The sequence below is a fragment of the Danio rerio genome, chromosome 5, assembly GCF_049306965.1.
Source record: "Danio rerio strain Tuebingen ecotype United States chromosome 5, GRCz12tu, whole genome shotgun sequence".
In the NCBI taxonomy this organism is placed as follows: Eukaryota; Metazoa; Chordata; class Actinopteri; order Cypriniformes; family Danionidae; genus Danio; species Danio rerio.
The window spans coordinates 36,284,178-36,298,996 of NC_133180.1; the positions used below are offsets into that span (position 1 = coordinate 36,284,178).

At 36.1% G+C, this 14,819-nt stretch overlaps 1 protein-coding gene across 9 annotated transcripts in view; it reads left to right on the forward strand.

Moving 5' to 3' along the window:
- The window catches only part of ar (androgen receptor), a 166,957-nt gene that overhangs the window by 143,494 nt on the left and 8,644 nt on the right, over positions 1 to 14,819 (forward strand). For all 9 annotated transcript variants that reach the window (XM_073949588.1, XM_073949585.1, XM_073949582.1 and 6 more), the window contains 2 exon segments: positions 12,271 to 12,549; positions 14,393 to 14,537. In XM_073949588.1, coding sequence (XP_073805689.1) covers positions 12,271 to 12,549; positions 14,393 to 14,537 — 424 coding nt within the window.

Here is a 14,819-nt window from a genome sequence, read left to right on the forward strand (position 1 = left end):
ATGCAAAAGTAATGTAAAAACAAAAAAGTAAAAATAAATAAATAAACATAATTTTGAAGTTAAAATGCAAATTCAAATAAAATTGTGCAGTGTTGGCTTTTTATTCTTGCATCGTAACGCCTTAATATAAAGGTAAGTTGATGTGTGGACACAGGTGTGTGTATTTTACATCTTCGCACGGGGCTCAGACAGCAGAATAACTGTGGAAAAAGAGTGCCTCTTTTTGTCAGAAAAAAAGGTAATTTGTTAGAACATTGGCCCACTTTCCTATTTCTGTGACTAAGCTATATTGTGTTTGTTTGTTTTTCTCTCTGTGGTGACGCAGTAGACAGTGTATATTGGTAAAGCTCCTGTGAGTCCCAAAATGATCAGAGTATTGCTGATCTTTGACAGGACGTAGTGTCCCAGAGACAGGCCAAGCAACCGAGCACAGGTAATCTCTCTTCCCAAGGCCCCTGAAATCTACTGCTTTAGTCTTAATCTGACTCTAGCTTCTTTTTGACTAAGAAGAGGAGGTTAAGAGATAAGGTGTGCAGAAAGCAGAACAGAGAATAGAAAAAAAGAGGAAAATATAGAGAGATAAAAAGGGCAGAAGCAACCCATCATTGTGATGGAAAAACAGAGCTTTCAGCAGCTTCTAATCAAAACTACACATGACCTAAAGCTCTGATGATTTTGAAGGACTTAGGGAAGATATTGTAGCAACCTGTTAGTGGAAATATTGGAAATCTTTTATCTTTTCAGCTGCTGAACGCTCTTAATCCTCAGTAAAAACAAGCTGTGAAGCTGCACTGATCTGAAGAGAAAAGCGTTTAGACACACGCTCGCACAGAATTACGTTCACTTCAGTTTTCCCGGTGGCAGTACAGTATTGAGAAGTGTTTTGCTAGCAGACAACAGAGCAGCTTCAGTGCCGGAGGCGACTAGAGGACTTGCTGAGCCCACAGTCTTCCACAATCTACAGCTAATTGTGAATGATGAACCCGGGAATCGTAATGATTTTTCTCTAACGAGATCATATACAATCTTCATTGACTGTGAACACAGGGATGCTGTAAATTTGCCGCCTTTCTTGATTTCAAAGTTATTATTGACAAATTATTTTGTTCTGTAATGAGCTTCAGGAACTATTCGTCCTGTCCGCCAGTTCGTAGAAGAGTTCAGTCATGCGTTCCTTATCTTTCATATAGTGTTTAATGTAGCTGTTAGTGAATGTAAAAGCTCTGCAAAGTTTCAAAGATCAAAGTGCCTGATGTTTCTCCTAAAAGAAAGGACCTATTCTGAATTGAGTCTTCAGCAATTCTAGTCTGAATTTTTTGACAAGTCTACATAGTTTTATAAGAAGCTTGTCTAATACAAACATGCTGTCTTCCCTGGCTGCTGATGTGGTTGTAGCAGAGGCCTAGATCTGTTTGATTTGATTGACCAGTCAAAAACGCACTGTTTTCTGCTCTAAAAAAAAATCTAATTTTCATTAGGGATGGGAATCTTTAGCTTCATTGTTCTTTCTGATTTTGATTGTAGGAGTCATGATCTGATTGCTAAATGATTCTCAGCCTACATTTCCCCCCTATTTCTTTGTTTGTGCAAATTCATCTTTTCAACTTTACATTTTAAGCAGAATTTTAGTTTCTTTTTTCTTTGTTTTTGTTAATGATTAGAATTTGTATGACAGTACTGTCATCTTAATTTTTTTTAATTTAAAGCTATAACATATAACATTAATATAACATTGAAACTCCAGATTACAGAGGGCAATGACTTAAATAGTTCTTCATAAAAAATAGAGCCTGCAACTTTTTAATAAAAAAAAGTCTTTAAAGCAAAAATGTTTAAATAAAAATGTTTTGGAAATTATATTTGCTTTTTTGTTTAGAGCATTAACTGTAAAACAGTAGGTCATAATGCTTCATTCATTTGCTTTACTTAATTTGTTTATACAATTCTGTTAAAATATTGTTAATGCCACCCTGTCCACATCAGACACTTTAGTGACTCTAAAGCTAGTTGCACACCTAACTCCTGCACCGTATCATTAAAATTCTTAAGTTTGTCAATCTTTGTCCAAATGAAGCAAATACAGAAGTGTATGTACATGCACCTATCAAATAATTTTCACTTCAGTGCAGGCCTACACCATCACAATCAAATTTGAATACAGATTTAAGAAATGTTCAGAATTAAGAATCGCTTTAAAATAAAATATGAATCATTTTGCATTGATGAATAAGTTTTTTCTTTTCCCACACCTTATTTTAGTGCACTTTTAAATGATGTTGATGACTACGGTATGAGATGATAGAGTAAAACCATGGTTATGGTTTACATCACTATGAAATTCAGAAACCGAAATGGACATTCATTAAGTAGTTACAACAGTGGACCATCAGACCAATCAGGGCATTCTCATAAAGGAGTGGATTAGAAAGTGACTGGAATTTTAAACGAACTGTTTCAAACACTTTAAGAAAAGAGCTGATGCTGCAATGTACTTTAAGAGAAAGCTAAAGCATTCCTTGACCTTAAGAGAAAGTAAACCTGTGGTAGGTGACCTCCAAAACTAAATTAGAAAGCTTTAAAATAGAAAAGGAACACATAAAGAGATGGAAAATCAAAATGTTCCATAAATTGCTCTTTCTTAGTAGACTGTCATAAATTTCAGTTTCTAAAAATGTTAAACATAATTTGCAGGCGGTTTGGGTGGGACATGTCCCCACCACAGTCCTCACTATTTGAAAACCTTTGAAAACAAAAAGACTAGTATGTTGATGGCTTATTTAACGCAATGTATAAGAGCATCTTTAATCTGTTGTTTTTGATTATTGGATTTTTTAATGTAATGCAAAATACTTTCCCACTGATCAGACAGGCTTTATCTATGCATCTTTTCACACACATCAGGATTAATAAACAATAAATAGCATAATTATGTGCACAACACCACACACTCTGAGCTGTAAGCTTTTAATGTGTGATCATAAGGTTATGTAAACTTTCCTTTTAAGCAGATTCAATATGCTAATCATATGAATGGAGTTTAAACACAAATAGCATTCAATAACTGTGAAAAGTGCACATTTTAAAAAATCGGTTTAGCTAATGCTTTATTCTATTCAATAGAGATGTAATGCTGCTCCCTATTAAGTTCAAAGCATCAGAGTCCCTACCACCTTTTAAACCAAATCTAGTAGTGGTCAAATGAAATAAGATCTTATCCCTGCTGTTGCATAGAGAATGCATTGATTTAATTTTTTATACCAGGCTTGTAAAAAGCCTTTTCTTTAGCCACCTTGTAGGCAATAAGAAGTAATTTGTCTCAAGAGAATAACTGATTGCACTGATATTGATATATGTAATATAAATATTACAGGCAGAAGCATAATACGAGCATGTACAGTAAGGCAGTGTGCCATGCAGTTCGGTACTCATGAAGAATGTATGAAAATATAGCATATTTGTTGAATACAGCATTTTGTTTATTGAGTGTAACACTTTTTAATTTATTTTCATTTTTTGTTAGCAAATTGCCTCTAACTTGCAGGTCTATGCTTATTATGTTGGTGTGTCTGCGGGGTTCTGCAGAGTGTACATTTTGGTGAATCCCCTTAGAATATTTCGCAATGGCTTTTTAGTCACCATAACATATAGACACTGAAGAAAGAAGTCGCTGGAGCAGCTAAACAGCAGACACAGAACAACTGACTCAAGAAAGGGAAACAAGAAAGGGACAAGGTTCGAGGCAGGAAGAAAAACACTCAGGACTTAAGCCCAGAAAAGCCTGTGCTGTCAATACCCCTATTGAAGACAAAGCCTACTGGGGATCGCATGGGGGAAAAGGACTAAGGATGATTGCTTTAAGAAAAGGAACACGATAAAAATATAGTGTAGTCATAGATGTAAAACAACAGCACAAACGAGGTGAATGACAATGCATAAGGCATATCAAAAGGTGCTAGGTTAGTGTGCACAGATGATCATCATTTTATGACAGTATTTATATTTGAGGGTGCTCTAGAAAAAAAAGCAGCCTTTAATTTGCAATGGTTGCCCTGACAGGTGCAGGTGCCGGTTACTCTAGGTTGCGTATTTTGAAGTACTTTTGTGTGTAATGACATTTAAAACTGGCTTCTGATTTTTTGGGAGCAGTTCATGGCTCTGCAGGGGACGGTTGGGTATCAGGGTTGTAATTATCAGAGAGGGTGTCGTTAAGGCGATGCACTGTCACACTTTTAGCAGCAGTGGCCCAAAGTGCACATTTTGTGTGTCCGTGTGTATGTGTTAAAAATGTGGTGTCAGACGACACACATCTTCCCTGTTTCCTCCCCTGTCTCACGAGCTCTGGGTTTTTTTTTTTTTTTTTTTTTTGAGTTAAAAAAAGTGAAATCTTTCTTGTTCTAAGTAGGCATCTGAGACAGTTTACAGATCCCCTCTAGCTCTGGACTGTGGCCTGTTCATTGCGCTCTTTTTGATGTATTAATGTTTGACTCATAATCTCGTCTCCCTTTAGAATTATATAAATTCCTCTAAAGAGCCACTGGGAGACAGAAACTGACTGGAAAACCTCAAGTTTGGAGACAGTTTAACTCCAGGCTTTGGCTTGTAGGTGTAGGGTAGGGAAGGTACAGCTCCTTCTCTGGGCTCTTGTATTGTGTGGAGGTATCTTTAAATGTATAGAATTATTGTAGGTGGGTTTTGGGGAGAAAGTGTACCAGTTTATTGACAAACATATAGTTTATTGCCTCTCAAAACTCCCTGAACTAGTCTAAACCGTTTAAATGGTAGAAATATTAAAGTGTCTGATAGAATCCACTTGTTTTGCATTGCATGTTGTTTTATAAAGATACATAGACTTTTAAAATGTTATTTGTATTTGTTTATTGTTTGCATAATTGTGATTTTATTTAATTTTAGACATTTTGAGTAATTGCATATTTTATTTACTTTTTTTGGAGCAATCAAACAAATGGTATTTAAACATTTTACTCACAAAAAATCCTTACTGGTGAAAAGGCATCAAGGTTTTCTTGAGTACGTGTAACACATTGGAATGATATCTGAGGGATCACATGATAGTGAGGACTGGGGAAATGGATGCTATGGGTTTAGCTTTGACATCACAGGAATAAATTACACTTTAAAATATATTCAAATGCATATTACTTGCTTTAAATCTTTGTAATTTTTTCTCTACTTAATAAATGCGGCTTTGGAGATATAAAAGACTTTTTTATAATTCATTTAAATAACTGAACAACACAAAAAAATAAAGAGAAGAGTCTTTGTACAAATGTGGAAAATATTAAGAGTTCTCTTTAAAATGTCCAGTTTTTAAATTTTTGTTTCAATTTTTCAGTTTTTTCAATTTATGATCATGGTTAAATTAGTTTCTGCTATTTATGAGAAATATGTTGTACGTCCAGCGTTCTCCAGCCTCTGTCGCCTAGACTGCAGCTCTGCACAAGACGTTTGACCATGGGATAAATGGTCATGCCCAACTCAGCCGGGTTTCTCCCGAGGTTTTTTTTATCTTCTTTCACTTTCGCTATTTGGTGAAGTTTGTTCCTCACCACTGGCTTAGCATGGTTTGATGGAGCTGTGCATCGATGGATTTGCTCTTCAGTGTTTGGACTTTCAGCAATGAAAATTAAAACACACATAACTGAACTAAACTGAACTTTAACTCTGAAAACTGGACTGACACTATTTTAGTTTACTATAATCTTCTATGTAAAGCTGCTTTGACACAATCTACATTGTAAAAGCGTTATAGAAATAAACATGAATTGAGTTAAATTAAAAAATAATAATAATAATTGTATGATTGACGTGAAATGATTTGGAGAGTATAGTAACTAAAACTTTAACACATGATATAAAAATATAAAAACTTTTATTTAGGGTTTCGGTGTAAAGCCAATTAGAATTTGTTTAGGAAACTAAGTAAAAAAAAAGTATTGTACATAAATCATGTAAATATTTGCATATTAGTCAATAATATTACTAAAATTAATAAAAAGTCTGAATATGTATATATTTACACACACTTACAGTATATATGTAAATAACTGGGCTCAATACTCTGTGAACTGATTTCTGTGGGCACAGGTGACTGATTCTGTGTGGGCTTAGTTATGGGTTTGAGTAAAATGTTAACATTAGTTTTATTCTATAAATGTCTGATTACATCTCTTTTGAATTTCAAATAAAAATATTGGCATTAGTAGAGCTTTTCTCCTGAAAATGACAATTGGTCAAATCAAAAATCAAGAGGAACAGAATTGTCGAGTGGTCTCTTCATTTTATTTGAAGCTGTATGTGAATTTAACATTCTATATTTGATGTCCATCTTTCTTTTTCCTTCCATAAAAACAACAGATGCTTTAACATTTATCAAATTCCACTGTACAAAGGATGCAAGTCACTTTATTTTCAGCAAACATCCCATCTGCAATTGATTTTTGAATTGACTTTTTCTATTTGGTAAATCTGTCTACCTAACTTAATGATAAGTGGGAGTTTATCCAGGGGATTGTGTGTGTATGTTTAGATTTACTTTACTATAATTTGGAGACAACTGTTTTATTAGCCAAATATGACAGAACTTGTCTCTGTAGGCATTTAAAGATCATTTAGCAAAATGAATGTTTTTCTAAATATATTTTCTTTATATATTATAGGGTTGTAGAAAGTCTTACTGTAGACAGATTCATAGATGTGGATGAACATTTAGCAGTCCGATTAAATAAATGCACTTTTAAAGAACGTTAACGACTTTAAAATACTTAATCGTGTGCTTTAACACATTAACTGTGACAGTAAAAAAAGAAGAAGATGAAAGGGATCTTCATTTTCAGAATACAAATGGGTAGTAAAAGTGGGGAAAAAATTCCTTTTAAGCGATTTTATAGCTTCGGCTAAAAACCACTGGTGTTTTTTTGCAATTTGTCAGTCTCGAACAGTCTAGTCTCTTTTCTCATTACATTTCTGCTCACTCCTCCTAACCGAGCGTATCATATTTCAGATGCACTTACAGCTCAGGCTCAGCTTTGTAACAGATGGTCTCACATACATCTTCCTTGTGTGTGTCACATACAGTGCGAAGTAATGCAGTCTCTTTAGGATGCTTGACTCTTGCACTCTGACTCTGACTGAGCCAAGACAGGCCTGTAAATCCTTTGATGTCATCTCTGGGTTCCTGCAGTATCTTTCAATCAGCTCTTGGGATGAATCGCGGCCCGGGTGGATTGCCAGTGATGTGAAATCTTTTCCATTTGTAGATGAATTGTCGATGATCTTTCAACGTGAATGTGACAGTGGAAATGGACACTGAAGCTTTTCCAAGACTCACAACCACTAAGAGCAAAGCAGGCCACATGTTTCTGATGTTTATATAAAGCTTCTTATTCTTTCATAATGATTTAGGCATCTGATTTCAGGTATTTTATGGCAAAGGCAGAGGTGGTCTTACCGTTACAAATTGATTAAAGTGTGAAATTAGATTTTCTTAAAAAAAAAAAAATTATGCAGCTTCATATACTTTAATTCAGTAATGTAATCAGATCAGTTTTAATTAAATAAAAACAAAAACACAATACGATATATAAGAGAAGAAAAATGAAATGGTTAACATTCCTGAGAAATAATGAGGTCAGTCTTTTAATCAGTGTTGGGCAATGTTACTCAGATATCATTTATAATGTATTACTTGTTACTGATACCGGTAAAGCACAACACTGCACCAGCATAAACATCATTTTTTCTCTTTCTTTAAAATAAATGCTTTATTCAGAACGGCAAAAATGAAAAACATATAACCAAAAACATTTTTTACAGGCTTCAAGCCTAAATAAATTTACTTAAAGTGAAACTGAATCTTCCAGTCTGTTGGAAATTCTTCATATAATACAAACACTTGCTTGTCTCTTTTATTGGCACCAAAATAATGTTTGCACTTTTTATGTGCATTTTACTTACTTGATGTTACTCACATTAGGATTTAAAAAAAGTAACTCAATTAGCATTTATTTTCGCACCATTTGCAGAGTCAGAAAAGCTGAAATAAATGCTTCAAATTACTTGCTGTGTTATGTTTTTTGTGGCTTTTTTTGATTTATTTGTTTTTTTTTATAAATGTCTCGTTGTGCAACTAAAGCCTTGATCTTCCTACTGATGAGAACAAATAGTAGATGTAGTGTGGTTGTAAAAGAGTTGCACACGATGCATCTGTTTGTGGTAAGAGAGCTACTGAAGAGAGCAGATGGCGGTGAACGAGTGGACGGATCAGCCCTCTTTCCTGACACGTTTAATTCCTGCCTCTATAAAGCCGCTTGAATAGTTTCACCTTTCAGACTCAAATGACACACTGGATCAATTTACTACTAAATGCATCCTCTCTGTTTCTAGACTGCTTATAGTGTCACGCTCACACTCTTTGTCTCTTTTTCTCTGCTTTGTGGACATGCTTGTTTACTCCATTAGTAAATGGCTCATAAATAACGAGTCCCTGGTGTCATGTGATTAGCTCCATCAGTGAATGAACTATCTGTTTCTTTGTTTATTTTTTATTTACTTTTTGCTTTCTTCACAAAAAGGCATAATTGTGCAAATAATCACACCTAGTCTGAACTTGTGATACCCATACAGTGAAATCACACATCTAAAAGAATAAACATGTCTCGAAGGGATAGTGTACAGTTAAATATAAATCATTTCACGGTGTTCAGGTCTCACAGCATTCTTCAGGTTTGATGTATCCCTGTCATCCTGCTGTCTTTGCTGGAATGTAAAATGTCTTTGCCATTTTGCAGTTCTGTTCTTCACGTTTTCTCATTTTATCTGGTTGCTTTTAAAACTCCAGCCACTCTTTAAAAAGTTTTTGAGCACTTCTTATTTTGCATATTCTTGGATCCAGAAACACATTTTATCCACAAAATAAAAAGTCTAAATTAAGTGTATAATTGTTGTTTTAACATAGCCAATATTATTTACATGAATAAAACTATGCAAAATGCACAGTATGAGCCAAAATAAATTGTTAGCAGATGCCAAGCAAAGTCTATGAATGCTGCAGAGTTCTTTGTAGTCAGTAAAATGTCTGATGGGGGTTCTGTACAAATAAGAACTCCAGATTCCACCTCATCAGGTAATTTGTTCATTCTTACGAACAGTTCTGTCAGCTAATGTCTAGGTTTTAACACTATAAACTAAGTTCCCTCGTAACTTCCGAAAAATCCCAAAACTGTCTCTCTGCAAGTGAGAGACAGAAGTCTTCATGCACAAATCTGTCATCATGGCTTAAAGTGCACATCAGTCAAAACTTTTCACAGATTCTGAGTGGAGCCCAGAATGCCAAAAACTCTGAAACAAAACGCTTGCTCTCATATAACGGTAAACTGTTCACTTATCTAGGGTATTCGCCATTGAGTGCTGGCATCTCACTCATCTGCGAATTTTTAACACCTTCTCCTGGTTCCTCCAGTTCCTGCTTTAAGTCTGAGCAAATGTTGTCAGCAACACCATTTACCCAATTACTCACGCACTTTTAGAGACTTTCAAGCAAATGACTTCACGTGTGTTTTGAAATGTTGAGGTTTCAGAATCGCTCAGTGGAGTCACAGTATCATTTTAGAGATGACATGATGATCGGCAGACTTCCTCTTATTAAGACTGTTGAATATGGCTTGTTTAAACTGGCAATTGAAGCAGAGCACCAATGATGTGATTTTTATACAGTTCAACTATACTATATGTTAAACTATAAAGTTAAACTATAATGTTAAAAAGCCCCTTTTGGCTTTGGGGGTCTCTAAAACCAGGCTGATATGCATGCAAGGTCAAAAAACACTTTCAATGTCTTATAATGTGCATTTATTTTACCTAATTATCCCAATGACTCCCATATGATTTGTTCAGCAATTCATTTGTTCCCAAACCTAGCATACAGTATACTCTATTCTTAATAACCCCCAGTAATAACAGTAAGACATATCCTGTAATTATCGACACAGTGTCGAAGTTGAACTGTTTTGAAAATTGACTGCACTGTGTGTGTGAGGAACAGGTGATGGTGGTCATAGCAAAGACAAATGGCAGAGGGTCGTGGGTTCAGAAACGCATTTCAATTGGTAAATAAAGAAGTACATGTCAAGTTTTCAGCATGTTTTTGTAAAAAATAGCTCCATAAAGATTTACCCTAAGAGATGCATTAAAAGCACTGATCTATAATAGATATGTGATTAAAAACCTTATGGAGCGATTAAAATTTATAACACACAAATAACGTTATGTATTTTGCAAACTACTTAAAACAAGGCAACAATTTTAATCACACTTACATGTTATGATCCGGAGGAAGAAACGGGTCCATATGAGCTGTAACAGTTACTGACAAAGTCCCTGTCAAAAGTCTGACCCAAAAATCTGAAAGTAAGTCCCATACATAATAGTCTCTGCTGCTCTTTTAATAGCAAATGGCCAATGAATCCTGTGTTGCAGAGTAGCTTATTGTATAACAAAAATTAGAAAAGTGACAGGAGTAAACACAGCACTATGTTGGCTTTACTGTGAAATTGTTGTTAAAATGAGCATTACCCCTTTATTCCCCACAGCCGAATCTCCATCTGTTAGTGATCGTCATCTTCGCATGATCAGTCCCGTGATCCCCCACTCTCCGCCAGCATCTGAAGGGAAATGCGCGTTCACAGTTTACAGGAACCAGTATTTCAAATTTGGTGATGTATCGTGTCAACAGCGACATGTTCAAGCAAAAGATCCAAACCCAATACATGTCATTTATTTGACTCTGAGTTGACTCTCTCGTTAAAGAATCAATAGTTTTGAACTCGATGCACTTTCATACTTAAAACTTAAAAAGATGGATGTTTTCATTCACTTAGTGCTGTGTTACACACTGCATTGAGGTTTATTTAAAAAAAATCCATAATAGGGGCTCTTTAACATTGCAGAATTATTCATTTTTCTTATAATTTTGAGTCTGTTTGAAGCTGACACAATCTCAGACAAAGGCTAGGTGCAAGAGACCATGTTTAGCAGCAGGATCTTTAATGATATTTGCCATCTGATGTTTTTGCTTGTATTTTCTGGAGTGACAGGTTTATGTGTCTTCGGAAAAGAGAATATTTGGTGGCGCCTTTGGCACCTTGCCACAAGTTTACCACAAACCCCTAGGCTTTTGGTAAACCACCTCAGGAAAAAGTTATAATCTTACTCTCTCCCCATCTCTAGCGTTCCACCACTCCTCATTTTAGACCACAAGCAGAGCGGCTCCAGCATCTCGTCAGCAAAATTGGAGCCACCTTTTTGTGTGGACCTTAGAGGGAGTCAATTTCACTCTAGTTTGTCCTCTTATCCAGCAATGTAGAGCTTTTTAGGCATTTAAATCAGCAGCTTCGCAACTAATTCAAGTGTTTTTTTAATAAAGACTTTTTTCTCTCTCTCCATTTTGGATCGGCATTCGTAATGTGCCATTAAAGTCTGCGAGTTGTAAATCATCTCAACTGATAGTCTTTCATTCCTCACCGTAATGCTGCCCATTGAATAATGAGCATCTCTGATTTATAATTCAGAGTGGAGAGCGTGAGAGTTAAGCATCATAACTAAACCACAGCCACTCACTGGAGCTGAAGCAAAACTGTTGCTGTAGCCACTAATTAAAGTGCACGTACACACGCGCACTCCTATTTACATCTTCATTTAACTCACATTATTAGCAGCAGCCTCGGAATACAGATGCTTTTTCCTCTGCTGAGCATATTTAACACATGGAAGAAAGATGAGTGTTTCAGGTGGCAAAATGCACATCCGCTGCAAGTATTAGGCAAATGACGCATGTTTTGCATACTAGAACGACTGTACTTCTGCTCCACGTTACTCAAATACATCAATGCAGATACGCTAATCCTGTCAGGTCCTTTGTTGTAGTGGCAGCCGAGGGAAAAGTACATCGTCTCAGGTGTGTTTTGCGGCCAGTAATCATTCTTTGTGCTGACTGGCAGGAGATAATGTAGAGGACAGACTACCCGTCGCACTGCAGGTTTTATCCTCTGTTGTGTAATAGAGATATTCAAGAGCAGAAATAAGATCATGCCAACCTCATTACTCACAGACCACCCGCTTCATTGGTTTCTAAATAATAAAAAAAAATGAAGATGTGTTCCAGATTAATAATGTGTTTTCGGTGCAGCTTAAATTTACAAAGCAATACTTCCAGCTCTGTTTATTACATTATATTGTTTTTGTTCTGTGCCACAGCCCGCAAGCTGAGGAAGATTGGACAGATGAAAGGTCCGGATGAGGTCGGAGCAGTTCAGGGCCCGTCGGAGACTGTCCAGTGCTTGTCGCCCAAGCCCAACCTGACTTTCCACTCGCAGTTGATCTTCCTGAACATTCTGGAGGCCATTGAGCCCGAGGTGGTGAACGCCGGCCATGATCATGGTCAGCCTGACTCAGCGGCTGCTCTTCTCACCAGCCTTAACGAGTTAGGAGAGCGGCAACTTGTCAAAGTAGTGAAATGGGCCAAAGGACTTCCAGGTAATTAAAGCCTGCCAAACTGTCACTCACTTTAGATGAAGGTGTTGACTTTTAAAAGGGGTCATTCATAGTTTTTTATCCATTAATGTACTTCAAAAATACAAGTAATTTGACTTTGCAATACACCTCCTTAGGGATCAAATTTCATCTGTCTGTCGTTTAAAAATATATTTTAATTAACAAAAGCACACTCATTTACACTACAGACAATTTAGCTTATTCAATTCACCTGCAGCATGTCTTTGGACTCTGGGGAAAGCATCCTGAGGAAACCCACGCGAACGCACCCAACTCCACACCCATCGCTCTAATTAAAATTATTAAGATATAAATAATATATATTTAGAAGCTAAAAATATTTATATGCCTACAGTAATTGTCATCGATAAAGGACAACATAACAAGATGAAGATGTTGTCTGTTGTTTCAGATCAGGACAACAGCAGATAATTATTTGGTTGTGTGTTCACAGTGATTTAATTATGGTTTGTATTTCCAGTTCAGAGGCTTGAGGAGAGTAGGTGTTGTGTAATCTACTTCACTCTAATGGCTTTGATAAAAGGTTTTTTGAAAAGGCAGACTTCAGTCATATGTAAAACATCATGGCAAAGCCATCAAATCCTTTAGAGAGAGAAAGGGGCGTGTTTTGATTTGTAACAATTTTTTTTTTTAACCGCAGCATGTGATTAGTTTATGGAACCAGGCTGATGTGATTGGTTGCGGTTCTTCTGTTATTGATAGCATTAATAAAGCTGTAAGGCCTGGTGTTTTATTCTGCACTCAAGCCAGTCATGAATCAGTTCTAAAGAAAGTGAGATCAAGTTTTAGCCTGGAATATTCTCAGGCTTTCCTTTTTCATTCTGAAAGGGCTGCCTGTTCTTCTGCAAGACTGAAAATTTTAAGTTCATTATATCATGTGTATACAGTATGTCATATATGTGATCTAGGGCTGCATGTTCTTGGAAAAACCTGACATTGCGATATTTTTTTTCTGCGATAAATATCACAATATTAAGTTATTTGGTTTTCTGGAGAGCCTAACAGTATTCAGGTACAGAAATGTAATATTCACAATGCAAAATAAAAATGCTTTTAACTGTTTGTCTTGTTTCTAGTCCAAATATCAAAAATAAAAATAAAAACCTTAGAGCAAGTAAAAATATTTTTTTAGTTTTCACCTTCAGAAGAACTAAGTAGAGCAAATTAAGTTTTAAGGAATCTGCAAGTGGTGTAAGTAAAATAAATTTGTTTTCTCTTTGAAATGTATGGACTAGAAACGAGAAAAATTCTTAGTAACATTTTTTTTTTTTTTGCATGAATCATATAAATTCCATATACATAGTTATTAAATACAATTCAGTAGCTCCTGGTCAACTATAAATCCGACTGGACATTGCATATCTTTGCGATGTGACTATTGCAGATGCGTGCATTGTGATATCGATGCTGAAACTATATATTTTGCTGCCCTAATGTGATCACACTTAATTTTACAAACAGCTGCCTGTGCTAAGAACCAGATAACTAAGGCTTTTATCTCAATAAACCTGTTAATAATTAGTAAGGCCAGTATCTTATCAATAGGCAGGTAAAAACCCAGTAGTTAATAATGGGAATCAATAATAATAATAACGGGAATACAATTTTTTGTTTGTTTTTTGGAGTTTTTTTGGGGGGAGTAATGGCAGGTAAAGTCTGATTCATGACTTGAGCTGACAGAGCTGAAATAGAGTCGTAAATGAAGCTGGTCTGAAAAAATAGCACCCAGGCAGCTGACAAACTGTGAGCTATAGGCAGTGAACACAAAGCACAAATACGTCTCCCATCTCTCACCGTCTCTCAGGTTTCCGTAACTTGCACGTGGATGATCAGATGACAGTCATACAACACACCTGGATGGGAGTGATGGTCTTTGCTCTGGGTTGGAGGTCCTACAAGAACGCCAACGCGCGGATGCTGTACTTCGCTCCAGACCTGGTCTTCAATGAGTCAGTCTCATTCTCTTTCTCTCACGTCCACACTGCTCTTATTTGCCTGTTTTCTTTTGTGTCCAGCATCCATCCGTGCTCTGCATTGTCGCTTTCTCTCTCTCATTCCATTTTCTTCCTCCGCCCATTTGTTCGTTTTGTAAATGTACTAATCCATCTTTCCTCACACTCATTTTTCTTTCATTTCTCCTCAGCGGCCTTTTCTCTACCTTATTCCATCTCTCTGTCTTCCTCTCTCTCTCTTTCTCTCTCTCAGTCGGGCAGGTACATATCTTGTACTTC